The 22,509-nt window shown below is 36.5% G+C and overlaps 1 protein-coding gene across 1 annotated transcript; it reads right to left on the bottom strand.

Moving 5' to 3' along the window:
- Positions 1–4,047: 4,047 nt before the first annotated feature.
- Positions 4,048–21,405, bottom strand: RGS18 (regulator of G protein signaling 18). The gene is made up of 5 exons (XM_070939294.1): positions 21,150–21,405; positions 15,781–15,879; positions 13,298–13,359; positions 7,901–8,067; positions 4,048–5,914 (listed from the first exon to the last, which is right to left on the bottom strand). The coding sequence occupies exons 1-5, from the start codon at positions 21,263–21,265 to the stop codon at positions 5,657–5,659; spliced, it is 702 nt and encodes a 233-aa protein (XP_070795395.1). The 5' UTR covers positions 21,266–21,405; the 3' UTR covers positions 4,048–5,656.
- Between the last annotated feature and the right edge of the window lie 1,104 nt (positions 21,406–22,509).

The following is a 22,509-nucleotide window of genomic DNA, read 5'->3' as shown; positions in this document are numbered from 1 at the left end:
AAAAGCATTTTTTCTACAACCTCTTCAGCCGAAGAGGTTGTAGGGAAAAAAAATGCCTTTAAAGGTCTCTGGCGATCCCAGCTGAATTGCCTGATCGTCAGAGGCTTTTAGAAGCATTTTTTTCCCCTACAACCTCTTCAGCTGCAGAGGATGTAGGAAAAAAAATGCCTTTAAAAGCCTCTGGAGATCCCAGCTGAGTTGCCTGATCGTCAGAGGCTTTTAAAAGAATTTTTTTCTACAATCTCTTAAGGTTGTAGAAAAAATGCTTTTAAAAGAAAAAAAAAGTTGGCCACGCCCACCCAGTCACATTACCCCCCACCAAGCCACACCCACAGAACTGGTAGTAAAAAAATTTAGAACCCACCCCTGGCCTACACATTCATTATCTGGCATCAGGCTACATTGCAACTCCCTTATTTTGTTCATTGTTGTATCTCATAGCCTTTCAATCAGAAATCTACCAAATACTTTCCCAGGCATCCTTGAAAAACAAAGCCTTCTGTAGTTTTAGCATTTCTGTTGCTACCTTTGCCTCCATGTAGGAGAACAATAATAGCATTCTTGCAACCATCACACAGATACAGTCATATCACACATATAAAGCAAAGTGCACAGCACTCCAAAAGCAAACTAAATCCTTGCTGTAATTTAATATGATTATGTTGTCTACTTTGGCAATGTTGCCCCTTTTCAACATTCCTCACAGCATTTATCACTTGCTTTTCAACAATTATTTTTTGTTGGGAGCTAACATTTTTAGCTTTTGTTTCAATTGATTCTTCACATGGTGCTATCCACCCATTTCACAAATCTCTACAATATTCATGCTAGGATTATCACATATCAATTTCATCCCGAATAATTTAATCTCTTTTTAAAAATTCCATTCACACTTTTTGGGGCTTCTCATTTATTCCTTTCCATCTACTTCCAAAGCAATATCTTATTTCCATCAAACTGATCTACATTTCTCTGCTTCCTTTAATCTTATCCATTCCTTGTTCTCTTTGACTACAGTCCTCACAACAGTATTCCTCTTTCTATACCTGTTATGCAATATCTACCTTTCATTTTTTCCATAATTCCATAATTCTCTTAGATCTTGTTTTCCTCATTCTATACCTGCTTATTATTCTACCAAAGATCTTTTTCATATTTCCTATTAGCGTAACTCTATGGTTACGCTGTATTTATGGCACACTGTATTGTTGTCCTTTTCATTTTGTTTCAAGTAGCTTCTGCATTCTGTTTCCTTCTGTTTCCTTTCTATTTATTCTGTTTGGTAGATCTAGCTATTTACAATCTCTCTCTCCCTATCTATCTATCTATCTATCTATCTATCTATCTATCTATCTATCTATCATCTATCTATCTATCTATCTACTGTAACCATCCATCCATCTATCCATCCACGATTCTCACTGCAGGTATTGTGCTTTCACTCTTTTCTTCCCTATCCACTTTTTAGAAAGATCTCTTCATGAGAACTTTAAATAATGCTCTGCTCACATTCAAAACCTCTTATCACTCTTGTGTGTCTTTCACTGATTTCTCAGCCATTCAGTATAAGCAGTGAAATCTGTCATACTTTTATTCCTTTTCCACACGTAGGTAAGAAGAGACTTACCCTTAAATCACCTATTTGGAATAGATTTTTTTTTCCCGCACCCAGCAGAATAATTTTTATTTTGGAATGTATGCATTCAGAATATTCTAAACTTACCTCCAGTACTTTGATTCATTACGGCTTGACATGCAACATTACCCAGCTTCCCACAAAATTCTTGCTCTCATCTGCACTCACCATCACCTAGATGATATCAATTCATGCTCTCAAATGTGTGATGTTTAGTCTCTTCTTCATAGCTAAAGCTATGACATAAAAAGTAAAGGTTCCCCTGCACATACGTACTGATCATTTCCGGCTCTAGGAGCGGTGCTCATCTCCTTTTCTAAGCTGAAGAGCCAGGGCTATCTGAAGACGTCTCCCTGGTCATGTGGCCAGCATGACTAAACACTGAAGGTGCACGGAACACTGTTACCTTCCCACCAAAGTGGTCCCTATTTTCTACTTGCATTGTTTACATGCTTTCAAACTGCTAGGTTGGCAGAAGCTGGGACAAGTAATGGGAGCTCACTCCATTACACTGTGCTAGGGATTCGAACCACTGAACTGCCGATCTTCTGATTGACAAGCTCAGCATCTTAGCCACTGAGCCACTGCATCCCTTAAAGCTATGCCATAGATATTGACATTTCTGTCTATCTTAAATTTGGTAAATTGAGACTTCCAAGTCGCCTTTTCATAGCAATTTATATAGCAATTTATATAGCACTCCCTAGTGCTTGACAGCATTGTCTGTGCAGCTCACAATGTAAGCTTTATTTGCATATTGCCCTGAACAATCTGGTCTTCATGTTACCAACCTCAGAAGGATGGAAGGCTGAGTCAACTTCAAGCCCCACCAGGATCAAAGTCTTGGCTGTGAGCAGTGCTGAATGCAATGCTGAACTTTAACTGCTGTGCCATCAGGGCTCCTTAATAAGATAGGGAAAACTTTGATTAGGTTTCCTGGTGATAGGAAAGACAATGTCACTCACAGAAGCAACCTAGATCTAAGGAGAAAATTCCTAACATTGAGAACAATTAACCAGTGGAACAAATTGCCTTCGGAAATTGTGGGTGCTCAACACTGGAATAGCAATAGCAATAGTACTTGGACTTCTATACTGCTTCTTAGTGCTTTAAAACCCTCTCTAAGTCAGCATATTCTCCCCAACAATCTGGGTTCTCATTTTACCAACCTCAGAAGGATGGAAGCCTGAGCTTGAGCAGTAAGACTTGAATTGCTGAACTGCTGGCAGTTGGCAGTCAGCAGAATTAGCTTGCAATACTGCATTCTAACCACTGCGCCACCACTATCAGAAATAGTATAGTCTTCTGCGAGACCAGGGGTTTGGACTAGATGATCTCCAAGGTCCCTTCCAACTCTGTTACTGTTATAGTTTTAGACATGGTAGCTACAAACAAGTCCTGGCCATTTGTTTCCACCTGGATTGGTAGTACTTGCTTACGCCTTGCTTTTCTTTTTCTGCCTATGTGGCATTTCTTTCTCATTACACCCTTTTCTCTGATGATTTTTCAATTTTTTTTAGAACTGCACAGCTAATGCATATGAAATTTCCACCCTCAACAGTGACTTCTGGAGGGAGAGATGCCATTTTTTAAATACAGGACCGTTGAGTATGTCAGCGGTACTTATTATTTAATCTTGTTATTTTTTTATTTAATGAATGAAACTTGTGTTTAATATTTTAGAAGTCGCTGTGCACGGCAAGATATCCCTACCAGATACCCTGAAGCAAAAAGAAGAAGAAAGAACTGAGTATAGTAATTGGCACATGCTGAATCATATACTACAAGCATGACTTGAATAGTAAATGTTTTTTAAAAAAGAACACTCCTTCCTTACTATCAATATCTCTAGACAGCATTTTCAACAAACAGCTTAATCTGAAAATTAGAATAGCAGCTTTCCTTTACTCTCCATGCCTAAATCAATCCCCCCTTTTCCTCCCCAGTCTTTGAATTTTCATTTTATTTTCAAGTGTATTTACATAATTACATCCACAAATTTAGGATCAAAAAGAGAACCACCCTCTGTTCATTCATTTACATGGAATGAATAGAAAATCAATCACTGCAATACCGTAATATAAATCAAAGAAGTTAAAGTTCCCTGAACCAGATCTTTAAAACTGTAGCACAAGGAAAAGAAATAAACTTTAGGTCATTCTAACCTCCGCAACAAAATAAACTTACTAATTTTCTTTTGATGGTGCAAGCAAATGGTCCACATTTACTTTTCTGGGAGGAAAAGCATTATAGATTTGTGGAAGCTTTAAGCTATGTGGTTAAACAAAGAGGAATCTTTTAAAACTGGGCCTGCACTGTACTGATACACTTTTCCTACTGGTTTGAGCCCTGATATAGCCATATACAGGTATCCATGTTTCTCTCTTGTTTGGAAAGAGATAACAAAAGTCTTCTCAGATTGTTACACTGTGCTTTATTTACAAATGGTACAAATTTACAGACTGAACATACAAATGGTACAGGTTTTTAACAGAAAACTAAAGTACAGTACCCTGCATAAGATTTTAAGGAAGATTCTTACAGAATTCCCAAACTCAACATTCCACATCACTTTCTCTGCCTTTGTATACATTCTTTCATCACACATACAGTTATATGGATTATCTTTAGGGATATCCTTGGGAGAGGAACATTGCATATCCTAGGTTAGTTTATTCTGTTACTCCTCATCAGAGGTTTCTCAAAATGGCCTAATTATAACAAAGAGTTGTCTTAAGTACCCAGTTCCCATGGCCACCAATCACTTGTACTTTATGAAATACTAGGTTGTAACCAGTTAGACCTTGACAGCAGATTTGAACAGCTTTTAAGTATTCTTTTTTTTCTGAAATATCGATCCTCTCTTACAATTTTTTACCTATGTCAAAAAAGATTTCTGATTGGGTTTCACAGGAAAAGGAAAATATCACAATTTTGTGTCCTCTTTGTTTTTTAATTACACTATCCTAAGAAGATTTAATCAGGCACCAATTCCCCTACATTCTATAAGATTTATTGTTTTTGGTTGTGTGCATACCTTCAAGTCAGTATTGACTCCTGACAACTGCCTGGATAGGTCCCTCCAGGTTTCTTGGGAAGGTTTTCAGACACGGTTTACTGTTGCCTGCTTCTTAGAGCTGAGAGGCAGTGACTGGTCCCAGGTTACCCAAAAGGTTTCATGCTTCAGCACAATTAGAACTTGTGGTCTTTCAGGTTCTGGCCTGATTACACCGAACTGAATTTCTAAAGAGTTTATCCTAGGCATATCTACTTCTTGTTCCTCAATTTATTCAATGTTTTTCTAGGTCACATTTAAAACCAAACTTCTGACGATGTGTTTATTCTTTCTAAATTGTTGAATGTATCTGTTCACACTTTCACATTAGGAAACATAATGTTGAACATGAATATTTTCACACTTTACCATGTCTCAGAATGTGATATATGGCTTCATAGAATATAAAGAAAGCAAACAAATAGCTCTAATGCTTGATGAATAATGCTATCTAATGTTCTTACAAAAATCATTCCCACATGGTAAGAGGCAGGATTTCCCTGCTTTAATGTCACATATTGTATTTGGGTTTTGTACTCAATAAACATATTTCTATTTATGACTATGCGTGTCCATAGCCATTATTGTTAAATGTGGGTACTGTTTATTAGGGACTTGACCTTCACAATATTAGGTCTACTCTACATGAATTGCAGAAATAAAGATGATCACTAGATGGCAGTGAAGAGATATAAAACTAACTTTGTTCTGTTTAATAGTCATCCAAATTTTTGCAGTTCAGAAAGGCCTAATTTTATAGAGAGAATCTGAGAATAATAAACATATTGGCTATCCATGCAATAAATGAAACTGAAACCTTTGGATTTGATCATCAAGTAAACAATATAAAAATAAAATGGAAACAATTCTGTGAGTTCTATGATAACTTCCCTCATCTAAACTATTTGAGGCAATAATGATGCCCCTTCATTGGCATGAAGATGGGGTCAAAGGGAAATTAACTTTTACAGCCAGACAGCAAAATCTGGCTGGGCATCTTTGAAGTCATTGAAGGTAAAAGAACGTGATCTCCGTCGAAGAGCTGAACAGCCTAAAGGTCTGCCATGGAGTAAATCTAAGTAAAGGTTAGACTTCAAGAAGCGCGGATAACTGTCTTGTTCCATCAGGGCATAAATTTTGTTCTGTGCAGCATCAAATGTGTTGCGCGTTGGATGAGCCATATTCTGATTTACAGAGACTTTGGTATTAAAATCAAGGTTGACCTAGAGAAAAAGAAGAAAACATTTGATAAAATGGATGGTTGTTGGTTATTCCCAATTTTTCCATATAAGGTATTGACTTCCTATCCTACACATTCTGCCCAAGTATTGTAAAGAAATCTGCTACATTCAAATTTTATGAGATGCACGGTCAAGAAATGTGATGGGGATATTTTTAGTCTCATCCGCGCTGAAGTTTCAGTAATGAGTCCTCAGGGAGTTATATATCTCATAGGCTTATGTCAATTGGCTATCTATTTGAGAAACTGTAAACACCTGCTTGCAACACCTTGACAAGCTGGGTCTTTGCCTGGGATCACATGGCAGCTCTAACACACTATAGACAAGTGCAACATCTGCATTCTATATGTGCTGAACATCCATATGAGAAGCTTGTTCAACAAAATTAAGTGGGGCACAGTAGATTTTCAGTGACAAGAAGTGTGTGTGCTCCAATTTCTTTATTTTTTTCCCCTAAAAATGGAACAGAGCACAATAAAGCATTAACAATGTTCATCACTTATTTAGTAGGATTTAGAATGGATACCTCCCCAGTTGTACTAATGTTATATTATTTCAAAAGAAGGATAGGGTTAGTTTTAATGTTTGTCAACCTTCACAGGGAGCGAGAAAGAAAAGTTTCTTTCCATAATTTAGCTTGTTCAATTTATATGACCACCACTTGACTGGAATGTTCTAATCAATAGCACAAATCATAATCGTCTCCTAGACATATTTCGACATTCCTTTCTTGAATACATGACACACAATAGACATTTGATAGTTAAGTATAAATAACATCTAAGCCAATACATGAAGCAGGGGTGAAATATTCCAGTTCGGACCAGATTGCCCGATCCAGTAGCAATGGCGGCGAAATCCCTGCCCCTCCCCATGCCCAGCTGAGCCACACAATCATCAGAGGCTTTAAAAAAAAAAAAAAAACTTAAAAGCATTTTTTCTACAAACTCTTTGGCCGAAAAAATGCTTTTAAAAGTAAAAAAAAAAGCGCCTCTGATGATCCCGCGGCTCAGCTGGGATTGTCAGAGGTTTTTAAAAGCATTTTTTTTACAACCTCTTAGGCCGAAGAGGTTGTAGAAAAAATGTTTTTAAAAGAAAAAAAAAGCCTCTGCCGATCAGGTACCTCAGCTGGGATCGTCAGAGGCTTTTAAAAGCACTTTTTACAACCTCTTCAGCCAAAGAGGTTGTAGAAAAAATGGTTTTAAAAATAAAAAAAGGTTGGCCACACTCACCCAGTAACATTACCCCCCCACACCAAGCCACGCCCACAGAACTGGTAGTAACAGATGTTACATTTCACCACTGACATGAAGTATATCTGTATATTTATTTACCATTATATGTAATTAATATGCAATCCTTAACTCTTGCTTTTTGAACAAATCTGTAATCAATTTTTAAAATCTGCTTAAAGCACTACAGTTATTATTCCGAACGCCGGGCTTAAATTGGTGATTTATTTGTCTTATCTGAAATCTTGCCAATGTGTTAGCAATAACTTGTATGTACTAATAATTACACCAGTAATTATTGCTTCAGAAGACTGAGGAAGAATAATTCTTATACAATACAAGTAGCAATAAAAATAGGCAGATAAAGTTCTCAGCAAGTGAATATTTTCATTTTTTATTCCTGTTTTACTTCTGGGATACTCTTGTAGTAAAAGCTAAAGGTAAAGGTTCCCCTCGCACATATGTGCTAGTCGTTCCCGACTAGCTGGATAGATGGATTCATTCCAAATGGCATTAAACAGTATAAAACACAATGCTATTGCAAATTTTCTCAGAAGTAAGTTTCACTGTGTGCAGTGATTTTTGTTAGGAGCAAGGGTTGAGATTTGGGGTAGGGTAGAGGGCAGAAAAGTCAAGACGACATGTCATGGACATTATTTTGACATCCTCTCCCTGCAGACAGAATCTTTAAGGATTTAAAAGACCAATTGTGTTAAGAGAACTATTTTCACTGTACCTCTTTTGGTGATTCTCTTTCAATGAATGTCTCATAAATTGTCTTTGCTTTGAGTGGAAGTTGGGAGGCATCTTTGCTTTTCTTATACTCTTCACATGCCATCCAGAACTCAATGTTCTCTTCACTAAACTCACTTCGCAAAAACCTGATGAATGCATCTAAGCCAGCTACAAAATAAACAATATGTAATCAAAGAAACAGCAAATAAAACAGGATGACATTTTCTCACTACCATTTTCAGATGTTTTTTAGTTAACTCTCTCCCTAAATTACACATTTTTGTTTTTGTTTTTTTAAAGTCAGTCCTGGAACAATAACTCTGATTTGTATGGTAAAGAATAAGCAAAAATAATGTCCCAGACTTTCACTGTGTGGAGGTTCATTTTGAATACAGTAAATAAGAAAAGCTTTTGGAAGAATCAGAGCTTAATTTGAGAAATGTACAGGCAGTATCTTTTGTGGTCCGCCAGCAGCCTGCAGAGCTGGCAGCAGAGTCATACAGTGAGGAGGCTGGGGAGGAACATGCGCCAGTCTTGAAGTCTGGGGAAGGCTCAGATGAGGAGTCTGCATCCGAGGCAGAGAGGGGGCAGGGCCATCTGGGAGTTATGTGCAGACTCTGGAGTCTCCAGAGTCGAACATCAGAGAGGCAGAGGAACAAGGGGAGCCAGTTCCTAGTGTGTGCATGTGCAGAGCTGCCAGAAGGCAAGAACACTTAAAACAAAAGGGACGACTTGGTGGGAGTAAGGCTTGGAGGTGATTGGCCCCTCCCAAAAGACATAAAGGAAGAGCAAAGACACGTGGCCTTTGCAGGAAGCAATGTTGTGGATGGTGTCAGTTTGTACTTTGAAGCTCCGTTTTTGACTCTGTGTTCCCGTGTGGCCTTGCCAAGATAATTGCCAATTAGGTCTTTGGCAGTGTGTCAAAGAAGATAAAGGTGGGTTTTTACCAGCCTTATCTGAAGGACTGTGGCAGACTTCTGTTGGACTATTTATAAACTCTTGGTGATTCAGCACATGCTGTAGAATGAAAGGAATTCACAGCCGGTAAAATATAAAAAAAGGTTTTTTTGGGACTAATTGTGTGCTTTTTACTGTATCAGGAATCCTAGGTCAGAACAGTATCCAGATTAAAAACATCTAATTTAAGGACAAACCCTAGATGTGAATGGACTGCCTGTTAATAAATATGGCAGATGGCATTCTCCTTCTTCAGGCTGACAAATTGCTGAAGCTGTTCATTTTTCATATATGTAGCCTGTTTTCAGTAATTTTCAGGGGTTTCTGACAGCATTGTGCAGTTTCGGCACTTTATCAGCTTGAGGAAGGACAATGCTGTGCGCCAGTTTTAGTAATAGGTAGTCCGTTTGTAAGTATGAATTCCCATTTAAATATAAGTTCGGGTTAAAGACAGAGATAGGGAAGAGAACTTCTTCTTAACTTGAGGATTCCCTGTAATAGGTATGTCATATTATTTCCAATGTACCTCTTATTTGGTCTAATAATGGGCAGATTAGACTGTTTAGATCAATGTCAATTTCAACTGGATTCATTTATATATTAATTAGTATATATGCATATTCATTTGTAATTTTGAAAACATCAGCTTGACACCCAGCTCATATTTATTTCAAAAACAACCAGCTCTCAAATGTGTGTGTGTGTGTGTGTGTGTGTGTGTGTGTGTGTGTGTAGTTTATTGCAACACAGGTATTTGATATGCACCATTAATGTTATTGAGTTTAGAATTGCACCACAATCCACAAATGTATTTCAATCTTCACATTGACTATAGATTTGATTGTATCTTTAGATACTGGCTCTAGATAATATTTTGACTACAGGATTTGGTTCCACTTATATTAGTGGATGAGAACCATTTTGGTGCAGTGATTAAGGCATCAGGCTAGAAACTGGGAGACTATGAGTTCTAGTCCCACCTTAGGCAAGAAGCCAGCTGGATGACCTTGGGCCAGTCATTCTCTCTCAGCCCTAGGAAGGAAGCAATGGAAAGCCACTTCTGAGTAACCTTGCCAAGATAACTGCAGGGACTTGTCCAGGCAGTCTCTGAGAAGCAGACACAATTGAATGGAAGAAAAAAAAATAGAAATACTATTTGCAATACTTCATAGACCCCTAGCTGATCTATCTCAAGAAAATTCTTAGTAAATCTGAAAAATATATAGATATTGGCAATAAAATAAAAGAACTGTAAAATGCAAAGAGCTGCTGTGTTGGATCAGTCTAAAGTCTGAAACCATAAATAAAATATGTTCTGATTTCAGTCAAGTCTTATCCTTACATTTATTTTATTGCTTCTTATCACCAGTTATCAAGCACTTTCATTTTTATTACAATTTTTTTATCATAAAAATTACTTTAGTATAGCACAGTATGCTTAAGTATGTTTTATCACTCTTAATCCAATACACAGCTATTTTTTATATATCTACAGTAATGCTATCCTATATTTTATAGAAAATATTAATATAAATTACAGACATGGAGCAATATCTTAGAATCAATAAATTGTTTAGAATACAGAATATTGTGCCTACAAAACCTGTATAAAAAGTGCACAAACACATGTTAAGGACTCACATTTTCAGTGCCATGGAAAGAAAATTTATGGGAACCTAAACAATTAGTCTTTGTTCGAAGATAGCAATAACACAAAACTTGGCCACCTTTCTGGAGGCTTCTATTGGCTTCTTCAGTAAAAAAAAATAATAATAGTATTTTCTTCTCCTCTAATCCAGTGTATGGATTATGTATAGATCCTACCAATCCAAACATATGCACATTACAATGGGCATGAGTCGAGTGTTAACTCAAAAGTTGCTTGTACACTGATTACTTCATTTGCAGTGCTACTTTTTAAAGACAGGTCTCACCAGGGTGCTCAAAACTCTGTCTGAGGCAAAATAGAAGAGTTCAGGAATTTAAAAAAGATGGGGGAAGAAGAAGAAGAAGAAGAAGAAGAAGAAGAAGAAGAAGAAGAAGAAGAAGAAGAAGAAGAAGAAGAAGAAGAAGAAGAAGAAGAAGAAGAAGAAGAAGAAGAAGAAGAAAAAATGGGAGAAAGAAATACATTTAGAATTAAAAATGAATTGAAGTAAGATTCATAGATATAATGAATTTTAGAAAATGCAACAGCTGAGATTGGTAATGCTTGGAATGTTTTTAACTGTAATAATTAAATTAATTAAAATATTGGAAATTAAGCTGAAAATTAATCTTGTTTAAATTAAGTGTTTAAATTAAGTATAAAGCAATGGATAATTATCTTGATTTATAAATGAATTGAAATAAGATTTAGAAACACAAATGAGTTTAATATATGAGATTGTAATATTTGGATGATCTTTAACTGTAACTATGGAAACTAATAATTGAACATTTTTAATTGTAATTTTGGAATTTAACTAAAAAATTGGAAATTATATTGTATTATGAATTAATTAGATTTATTGTTCAATTAGAAGTGATTAAGATATTGTTGAAGTGGTACAAATATATATATTTGAAAAAGTAATTGAAAATTGGATTTAAGGTTTAAGATGTACTGTGCGAAATAATTTGGTTTATTGTTTAATAAGAAGAGATCACATATATTTGAAAAAGCAATGGAAAAGAAATGAAGGACTGTAAAGTTATATATTTAAGTGACTTTTTTAGTAAGAGATTGGATTGTAATATTTGGAAAAGTTGACAAACAAAAATATTTGTGATTAGAATAAGGGAATCTAGTAAGGGTTTTAACTTGGAAAAAGAAAAGGGAAAAATTGAATTTGATTAAGATTAGAGATTAGGGCGAAGGGTAACATTAGTTAATAAAAATTAGAGAGAAAGATTGTTATGGCAAAAAGTGAAATACATAAATTGTGTTGAAGATGACTAAAAATTGTATAAATATGTGACTTGGCCAATACTCTGTTCGGAAAAAATGCATTGTATGTTTGTTTGTCTGTTTGTGTAAAAAATAAATATAATAATAATAATAATAATAATAATAATAATAATAATAATAATAATAATAATAATAATAATAATAAAAATAACATTGCAATACCTGGTGATGCACGAATTGAAGATAAGCAGCAAGAAAAAATCACAAAGTACCGGGACTTACAAATTGAAGTTGAGCGACTGTGGAAAAAGAAATCGTGTGTTCTCCCGATTGTAATTGGAGCCCTCGGAGCAATACCCAAAGGGCTACCCCGCTATTTAGAAATCCTAAATTTGCCGGACTTGAACATTTTGACTCTACAAAAAACCACCTTACTTGGAACAGCTTACATCCTCCGACGATACCTTAACAGTTCCTAGGTCCTTGGTTAGGACTCGAGCTGCTGAGCTATTAACCAGCCTCAAAGGCTGTGAATCTCACTAAAGATTAACCAATAAATAAAAATAATAATAAAAATAATTTTAAAAAACTCTGTCTGAGGGCCAGCAAGGCAGCCTTTAGGTAATGCATATTGAACTATGGGCCAGCAAAAGTTGAGTAGACATGGTAATCAGCAGTAAAATCCTGCTGGATCTACCCGACTCTCGTAAACTGGTAGGACATCATTACATTCCATTTTTGACCTTCTGCACATGCACAGAAGGCTTTGTGCATGCACAGAAGAGGCGCGCATGTGCATGCATGCTCCTGCACGTGCTCTCACATACTCCTGTTCCCAAACCACTAGCGAAAGTAAGTGCATTTCACCGCTGATGAAATAAGCACTACAGGTATATTTAGAAACTATAGTTTAATGTACAATTACTGAGAATAATTGAAAGCTGCAGCATGGCTTTGCTTGGAAGACTTGGAATTTTCAAGTGGAAACGGGAAAGGAAGATGATTGGTCTATTGACTAATGATGTCACAATCAACAGCCATTTTCATTGAGTAAATTTTTTCCTTTATTGAACTTCAAAATTGTATGACTTTTTGTTTCCTTTTCAATGGTATACTGAATTTTGGATTTAAAAAATAAAATAATTTTGTTTGTAATATTGACATCCTAAATCATAATTGATACTGATGGAATACCTAGAAGTTCATATCCAAGTTAATAGTCACAAGTTCCAATACACAATTGTTCATTGTGCATTACATAACATAAATTTAATATTAGTCCTTAAGGATTAATAAAATATCCACTTCTTCCTTGAATAATTTTCTCTACTACTGAAGCTTCAATACTTCTAAGCTTTTATGGTAGTGATCAAAATTCAGGGCCATTTTTCACAGCAATCTGGCAGTCAAACTTAATAGACTTCTTCACTTTACACACGGTTAATCCTTCATCGCCGAAAAATAATAATGAAAAGATATTTTGCATGAAACAAGATGCTATAAGATGTTGAACTGTAATGAAGCGTAATGCTAGTTGAAAACATCAATACCAACCTTTGTGAGAAATCAGCTGGTCAAAAGATTCAGCCCATTTTTTTACAGTTTCAGGGGACTCACTGCACAAGACAAAAAAAAGAGGTGTCACCTATTGTGTGCATATTTGCAGATTTTCCTAACATATTTTATCTCCGGTTGATTTCCATCTGTCATATTTCTCATGGTATTGAATAAGGATTTCTTAGAGAGAAAAACAAGCTTCAAAAAGCTTCTGATCTGATTTTGCTGATGTCTTTCCTATTAACTTATGAAAATAATCAATGTATGGACAGGAAGTGCTGTCTTCTGAGTCACTTATTATACACCCTTAATCTTTTTAAATAAGTAAATGCATGTTTGACACCTTTATTCTTTTAAAATAAATAAATAACCAAAAGAGACCATTTTGTTTGTGGTGGGTCAATGATCTATGAAACAGCTTTGTACATAAAAGCTTGGGAAGGAAAGAGAATTGTTCACACTGAAATGTGGTTTCGAACACTGCCGAAGACACTGTGACCACAGACTATTTTTAACATTACACAGGAAGCTTTATGATATTCAGAAAGAAGGTTGCAATAAGCAGTGGTGCTGGGACATAAACACACCATTTGTTTACAGCAATATAATGACTTTTTCACCAAATGCCATGCTATTTTGGAAGGATTTATATTTAATTTAGGAGATGAAAGTTGCTTTTCTTTTCTTTTCTTCTTCTTCGTATTTTTTTAAAAAGTCAACTATGTCAAATTGTCCATAGTGGTCACTGGTCTTTGACATTGTAGCTCACCGAAAGGTACACTCAAAAGTCTCAACCATTCTTCTGCTAAAAAGTTTGGGAAGTGACCTTTTCAAGTATGTGCTGGGCTGCTTTCACAAGCAGTTGAGAAAATTGGATTTCAGATAGATCATAATATGTGGTGCAGCCCTGGAGAAGTGTGCAAAATAAATTAATTTAGAGGGAAATTAATTTGCAGAGGGAAACAAATAATGAGGAGATAAAGACAATAGCAGGCAAGGCTGATAACCTAGCTGAAACGGAGCAGATTACCATTTGCAACCTTCTCAGCTGATTTCTGACAAGCAAAGTCATTGGGGAGCTGGATTCACTTCACTACTCCATGACTTGTTTAACAATTGCAGTGATTCACTTAACAACCATAGCAAAAAAAAAACCTCATAAAATCAGGTAAGACTCCCTTAACAACTGCTTTACTTTAGCAATGAAAATTCTGACCCCAATTGCAGTTGTAAGTGGAGGACTATGTCTTTTTAAACAGAAATCAGAAGTCACTTCACAAATATTTATCCATTTTATAGATGGGGACACTTAGGTGGACACCAGAATGTCAGTGAACCTATAGCTGAAAACATACACATACAAAAAGCAGACTTCATAATGATATATACATTGAGAAAAAGAATATGTGACAATTGAAAAACATTCATATATTAAGGCAATTTTTCTTTCAACTACCAGAACTCCCAAGTAGTTCCCGGTATACTGGGTGGAAAATGCTATGAGTTGAAGTATTAAGGAAATTGATATTGAAATTGATATTGAAATTGATATCTAACATTTACCATTTTTATGTGTACCAAAGTACACATAAAAAAGAAAGAAATAGGACACATGTAGTTCCTGCAAAAAATAGTCTTTTTAAAATAAAACCTTGTAAGAAGTCTATTAAGAATTCTGTGAGATCTCATAAACATCATACATGCATGCATCCGTGTTTGAAGGGCCATCACTAAGCTGTACAATGGTGGAAAGGTACTGAAAGATGTTCCTAATTGCTATCAAAACATGGTGATGAAGCATCATATTAGTACTATGCTGACATCTATCCTCCACTGCCCCTCAAATGTTTCAGTTCTTTAGAGTGGGGTGTGGGTTTTTTTTGGCCTTTTTTGCTTGTAAGTTCCTTTAGCATTTGGGTGTGGAGTTTTTGAGCATCTTTCATTGTAGTAAAGAGATACTAAAAGTTGTTGAACATACTCCACCTATGCCAATCTGTTCTGGTGGAGCTATGCCATCTTTATGTCAGGAAGTCCCTTGTGATTTAAACTTGGAGATTTAGCTTAAAAAAAAACCTCCCTCCTTGATGATCATCTTATTAAATTAAGCAGAAGCAAAATCTATATCTTACTCATGAAACCTTTTAATGAAACATTCTACATCTTACTCAGGAAACCTTTTAATGAAACTTTCTCCATAGAATAACAAAACAAAACGAAACACTATTTCCTGTTAAACTGAAGGAGAGAGGCAGAACACAACTTCCTATGATTTAGGGTAGCATGATGGCTTTCAAATTCTGGGAGTTGAAGGCCACACATCTTAAAATTACTAAGGTTGAGAAAACACTGATTGACAATGATGGCAAAATGAAAACAACCTGTAAAATAGGCATGCAATAGATGTTCTGAATTAAATATGGCTCTTTCCTTATGGCAGCCTTTTTAGTTATATATTTATTTATTTCCAAAAGAAGTCTCACCTTGATGCTTTTGCTAGTTGTTCAAATTTGTCAAAATTCATATTTGGGTGCAATTCAGACTTATGCAAGAGACTTAGCCGGTTCCTTTTTTCAAGAGATCTACAAGAAAATGAAAGTTACTCTGGTAAGATTTTTCAAACATTTCTCTTTTGCCAGCTCAGAGTCCTCTGTAAAGCTCATTGCTTCCCTTTCACATATGATTCCATAAATGTTGATGTTATTCTCCCCTTTTGCAGGAGAGAATAATAGATTTCTCACTTACACCTCTGAATATTTTTACATACAGAATCATCTGCAAAGGGTAAATGAACATCTTTTCATGTTGATAGTCTTTCACATTTACTTTGGTGACAAGATCAGTAGGGACTTGAGAGGGGGGAAAGGAATAGGCTTAATCTTCATGAAGCCAGGCTGAGATCATGAGCTTCTGATACTGTGTTGTTTAAAATCAGATAACAAAAGAGGAAATGCAGTCGCTGAAATGATTAAAATGAAACACATTTCATGATGCATTCAGCAAAATTTGAATGCATTAGCTAGTATATCGCTGCTCCAAAAAGTGCTGCTTTCTTTGATAATATCGAATGATGCAAAGGGGGTGATGATGTGGTATAATAATGGCTTTCTTTTCCTCTGTTCTGATTCCTTGGTTGCCATATCATAGGATTTGTACAAGTAGATGCTATCACCTCAAGAGACAAGAACAAAATGGAGGTGGAGCTTTCAGCCCAAACTACCCAGCCATTAAAACTAGCATTAGGACATTATTTTTTCTTGCACCACTATTTTTTTAATGCTTTCTTGTCAGCATTAACTCCTGTTGATTGTCTGAAGTTTTCTTGACAAGGTTTTTCAAAAGTGGTTTGTGATTGCCTGCTTTGTAGAGAAGGTGATTGGCCCACAGTCATCCAGCTGGCTTCATACTTAAGGAGGGACTAGAACAGTGATGGGTTGCTTCCGGTTCGGTCCGGTTCTATAGAACTAATAGTAAAACCAGCAGGAGCCTCCACCCACCCGCCATGATGTCATCATGGATGATCTGCGCATGCGTAGAAGCTTCTTTGTGCATGCTCCTGTTGTGAACCAGTAGTAAAGGTAAATAGAACCCACCCCTGGACTAGAACTCATAGTCTCCCAGTTTTTATCCTGATGTTTAACCTTAGCTCTCTTGTACCATATTACTTGTATTGTATTTTAATTACTATAATGAATATAGAAAAAGAGGATTGATGTATGCATAGGTGTATACATCTCTTTTTATGGATTCAACATTTGGCATCTGAGAGGCATCCTTGACCTACAAAAAGGAAAGTACAAAAAGCTAAACCTCAGTTACATTTAATCTGATGACATTTAATCTAATTTTCAAGCATTTCAGAATTTCATCCTTCTTTTTCATTATAAATAGCAACATTTTTTGGAGACCATAGCCAAAGCTTTGAGAGTTGAATACAGGTTGTGTATTTAACTGGTACAACCTGGTTCTCCCCAAATATAACCATGCAGCTTGAGAATTCAAGGCATTGTATCCAAAGCTTCTAGATGGCATCAAATCTTGCTTATTTATTTAACAAGTTTATATGGTTGTCTATCTAAGCAATGGAACAATGAACAGTGGATAAAAATACAATGTATATTCAAATCCAATTTATCAAGGTCTTTGTAAAAAAATTCTTGCCCACAAAGCACAATGCTGGGTCCCACTAATAATCTAGCCCCAATACCTTGGGGGGGTGGATCAAGTTTTCATGGCTTCCTTGAAGGCTGGCAGGTCAAGACTATCTCTGGGGGAGGGGGGAAACTGTTCTATAAGATGGAACATAGAGACGGCCTTGATGGATATATTCAGAAGCTGTTACAAAAAGAAAAAAAGGCAGAGGTATTCATTAAGTTTTAGGAAGAGAATCAAGCTGGCTCTTCCCTGAATCAGTAAGGTATAAGAGAGAGGAAAATCACAAACTGTCCGTAGAGCAGTGATGGGTTGCTACTGGTTCTCCCTGGATCAAGTGAACCGGTAGTGGTGGCAGCGGGACGCTCCACCCACCCAGACGTCTCTGTGCATGCGCAGAAGCTTCTGCACATGTACAGAAGTGGCACGTGCATACACAAGCATGCCCATGCCCACGAGCAAACCGGTAGCAATGGGATTTGAATCCCACTACTACCACAGAGTATATATTAATGAAGCTTAGTTCTAGTCTAGGACCTGTGGTGGCGCAGTGGTTAGAATACAGTATAGCAGGCCCCCTCTGCCCACAGCTTAAAGTTCGATTGTGACCAGCTCAAGGTTGACTCAGCCTTCCATTCTTCCAAGGTCGGTAAAATGAGGATCCAGATTGTTGGGGGCAATATGCTAACACTGTAAAACAGTCAGAGAGTGCTATAAAGCACTATGGAATGGTATATAAGTCTATTGCTATTGCTATTGCTATTTTGTGGAGTTTGTTTCCTGATGTGGACAATCTCAAAGGGCTGAAAATAAGGCAGGCACCATGGCAGAGAAGGCACTCTTTGTAGGTTCCACCAGTGACTTTAGTCACCCAGGAGACCGAGAACATGCCAACCTGACAATCTGGATAGACCACCAATGATAGGCAAACTTGTAAGTGTTTAGGAAAACAATTAGCTTTATGTACATAATACCCAACATGACACTTTACAAACTAATTTTTTAAAAATAATCTAAGAACTTGGAAATTTAAGTATCCAATCAATAATCATTATTTACACATTACACCACAGTCTAGCATAGCAATGTAACTAAGGTTTTTTTTTGTGTGTGTTTTCAAGTATTATTGCTAAACATCACAAGGCTGACGTTTGCTACTACTTTGCATGTATGGGTTCTTTGTATTTATTCAAATCATCATACATATAAACAAGAAACCACTTCCTCACTTTCCAGTATTAAAGATATGAGTGTTGCTGTTTACATAACCAAAATGCACCAGCTATCAGTTGTGCCCAGTACGGAAGTGTTAGCAGGCTTGAAGGAAGTCCAAAATTTGCAAGAGTGCAAATACTTAGAGGAAAAAGATGACTAAAAGAGAATCGGTATGACGATATCATGAGGCCTGAATATGTTCCCCAGGCATGGAATAATGAAAATTACTGGAATCTTGAACACAGAATATTTGCATTGCAATTATGTTGCAGGTTTCATTTGCCACTCTATGCTGACATTCTTAACCAGGATGATCCCATGTTGGCATACCCTTTTAATGTGAGTAGCAACACACAAGCAAACCTTGGTAAAACTCCAAGGCACTGCTGTAAATGGCCTTTTTTTTCCTCTTTGACTGGATCTGTGATCATAAAATCCAGCCAAGAAGTGTAGTTCTTGGTTGCAAATTTTAGAAATGGTATGCTACCAGTTCTCATAGCATGAGAAAGGGAGCAAAGTGTTGGAACCACTGGATCCCATCCAGTTTGCAAGAGATGTACAGGCAGTGGTGAAATCCAGAAAGTTCTGACAGGTTCTGGAGAACTGGTAACGGAAATTTTGAGCAGTTTGGAGAACTGGCAAATACCACCTCAGGCTGGCCTCAGAGTGGGATGGGAATGGAGATTTTGCAGTATCCTTCCTCTGCCACACCCACCAAGCCACACCATGCCCACCAAGCCACGCCCACAGAACTGGTAGTAAAAAAAAATTGGATTTCACCACTGGGTACAGGGCATCACCATATAATAAAATAGACCGGCATGCAAGGAAACATAATGACATATTAGGTTTAGGTACTTGGGAAAAAAAAAACTAATGCTCAATTGCTATGCAGGATTTCAGAGCAGCGCTTAAAGAAAATCAAACAGTATTGGAGGATCATTAAATTAAATTAAATTAAATTAAATTAACTAAATTAAATTATTTCTTAATTGTGTTTCAAAGAACTGGCCCTTCAATAGGCAGAAGTGATATATTTTCCCCTTTACACATTTTCTCAGTATTGTTGGCAGTCAGAAAAGAGACTAGTGTTCTGAGACAGGATTCTTTAGCAAATACGCATGACTGAAGTTGAACTTAATCAAGACAAGGAATGTTGTTTTCTGCTTAAAGGACACATTGATTTGAGTTGATAACCACTTATTTTGACTCTTAGCAATGTTAACAATCATATTTTTATTTTGGGAGAGGAGATGCTTTTAAATCTGCCCTCTTTTGACTGTAGGTGTGTGGGCAGGTACTATACCCTGTTTCCCCTAAATTAAGACATTCTCTGATAATAAACCCAATCAGAGAATGTGATAATATTCTCTGATAATAAGCCCCCCCCGAAAATAAGCCCTCCCTGAAAATAAGCCCTGAGCAATCTTGCTCCATGCGCCCCAAAATAATAAGACATCTCCGAAAATAAGGCCAAGCACTTATTTTGGGGTTCAAAAAATATAAGACAGGGTCTTATTTTTGGGAAAACACGGGTACTTAGTCATTATTAGCCCTGATATCAGATCTCACGATAGCTTTGTAGATATATCTTTAGTTCTGATTATGAATTAGCGAAACATCTTTCATTTTTACTTCAAAAGGAGGAACACATAACTCCATATCCTGAATTCTGATCTCGGTGATTGGGAACCATTTAAATAAATAAAACTGTGTTGTTTTATTTTACTTTTCGTCAGAGAGATATACTGGCCTCTTTATAGAACAACTTCTGAGACAACTAACTTGGGTTAGTTGCTTGGGTTAGCTTGGAAAAAAAAACATGTTTCTTTTTTCCTTCATATTTTTATTTAAACATTTTCTACTCTGCCAGAATCACATTGTTGGAGTTGGGAGGCTATACAAACATTCTAAATAAATAAATAACATTCAGATTTTAACAGACCCTTTCAGTAGTATGCTTTTTCTGTGGATTGGCAAACTCCCCCCCAAAAAACCCCCCTCCTAAAATACATATATATTTGCAACGGTTTTCACTTCATGCTATGCATTTGACCAAATGTGAACCAGTTTCTGCATTTGTCAACGTTTGTTACCTGCAATAAAAAAAAAATAGTAATTTTTGCATGACTGCAGACTCCTCGCTACATCTTGATTTTTAAAAAAATTTTGGAGGGGAGGGGGTAAGGTTTGAATAAAGCTTTCATTGAAACAAGAACATGCTCTTATCTTCCCTGTAGCTGCAAAAGGCTCAATGGAATTTATTCCCTCCCTCACCATTTCTTCTCCATTCTTTGAACTGTAGGTCCATGCTCGCCTCTTAGACTTCTGGCCTTCTCTCATCTTTTCAAAGCTCTATCCTGCATGCTATTTCTGCTCTGAGTAGCAGAATGCAATCTGGACTCAGGTATTTTGTTGTTTTTCACATTGAGCAAGAAAGTCAACAAATAATGAACATTCAAAACCAAATCCCTCAGTCTCTTACCTGTTTCCTGAGTCTGGCTTTGCCCCTTCTCTATTCAAGGATTTCATGATTTTACAGAGAGTTTTCACTCTTGATGCCGAGTTGAGCTGAGAGGATAAAACCAGCGGGTTCTCCATTTTGCGTGTAAGCACTCTGTCAGATTAGATCTCCCTCTGATCTTCTTTCAGTTGCACGTTAATAAATCCTCAAGGACTGGATTGCTTTTTGTTATGTTGCACTTACTTTGAATCTTGATTATTTGGCATGGGCTATTCAGTTTGTGGGATGTTCCCCCACTACAGTCCTAGCTGCTGTGATAAGCACACGTGACCTTTTAGAGAAGTTCTTTCTTTTTTTTCCACCCAGAAGTCATTTCTTCAAAAGAGAGATTAGAAATAGGCTTATGTTTTGCAAGTCGGAAAGATAAACATAGGCCTTCCCTCAACTTGTGGTTGTAGCTTGTGGTTAGCAGATATGAATGCGATATTTGGTCAAACAAGATGGCCTTTAACACTCTATACTGAGAACTAAACAAAGTCAGCCACACAGAGCAGCAAGAGGGAAAATTGATATGATTTCCTCTTATTACAGTTTTTTCAAACAGAACTTAAAATAACTTAAAGGGCTGCAAGTAGTTGTTCAGTCAGGCACTGATGATGACCCGTGTTAACTTCAGCTGTGCTGTTTTGACTGCTTTTTAAAACTATTTTATTTATTTCATGGACATCCAGATCTACTCCTAAGAGGTCAAGATTCTGTGAATGGGCTAATGTTGTCTTCATCATATGAGAACTCTGTGAAGGAGGTTAGATTGAGTGGCAAAACACAACTGACCCTTTGATGGTGAATTTTTGATTGACAGTCTTTCACCCACAAATTTTCAACTTGAAGTCTGGCTTGTATGTATATTTCCTTCAAGCACATATTGTACCCACGTAATATGAACCACAGCTACCATTCTTTATCCTGTCTGAATAACAACAAGCTCACCAGAATTTGAGTCACAAAATTCATTGTGAATTTCTACAGTTACTTTAGTTGGAACATGAGTTGGAAACTGCAGTATGAAACCCAGCTTTCAAATGTTTGTGTGTAAAAAATTGCATTTTGTGTGGAATCTCAGAATCCTGTTTCAAGTCCTGGGATTTCTAACAAGCCACAGAAACATCCAGTAAAAATGAACACATCTTACATGCATGGATATCTCATCTCCCTATTTTAACATTTCACATTCTAACTTTTCTCACATGGTTCTTTTCTTAATTAATATAATATTTGCACAGAAGATATGTATATTTCTCAGTACCTATGAAACAGAGCTTTGAATGGTCTGGTGCGACAGCATCTGCTTTTTATGTCTAAACAATTTGAAGAGTGTCTA

The sequence above is a fragment of the Pituophis catenifer genome, unplaced genomic scaffold, assembly GCF_029215685.1.
Source record: "Pituophis catenifer annectens isolate HBS135680 unplaced genomic scaffold, rPitCat1.0.hap2 SCAF_3, whole genome shotgun sequence".
Lineage (NCBI taxonomy): Eukaryota > Metazoa > Chordata > Lepidosauria > Squamata > Colubridae > Pituophis > Pituophis catenifer.
The sequence above is the reverse complement of the archived record's forward strand: the minus strand, read 5'-3'. Positions and strand labels throughout refer to the sequence as shown.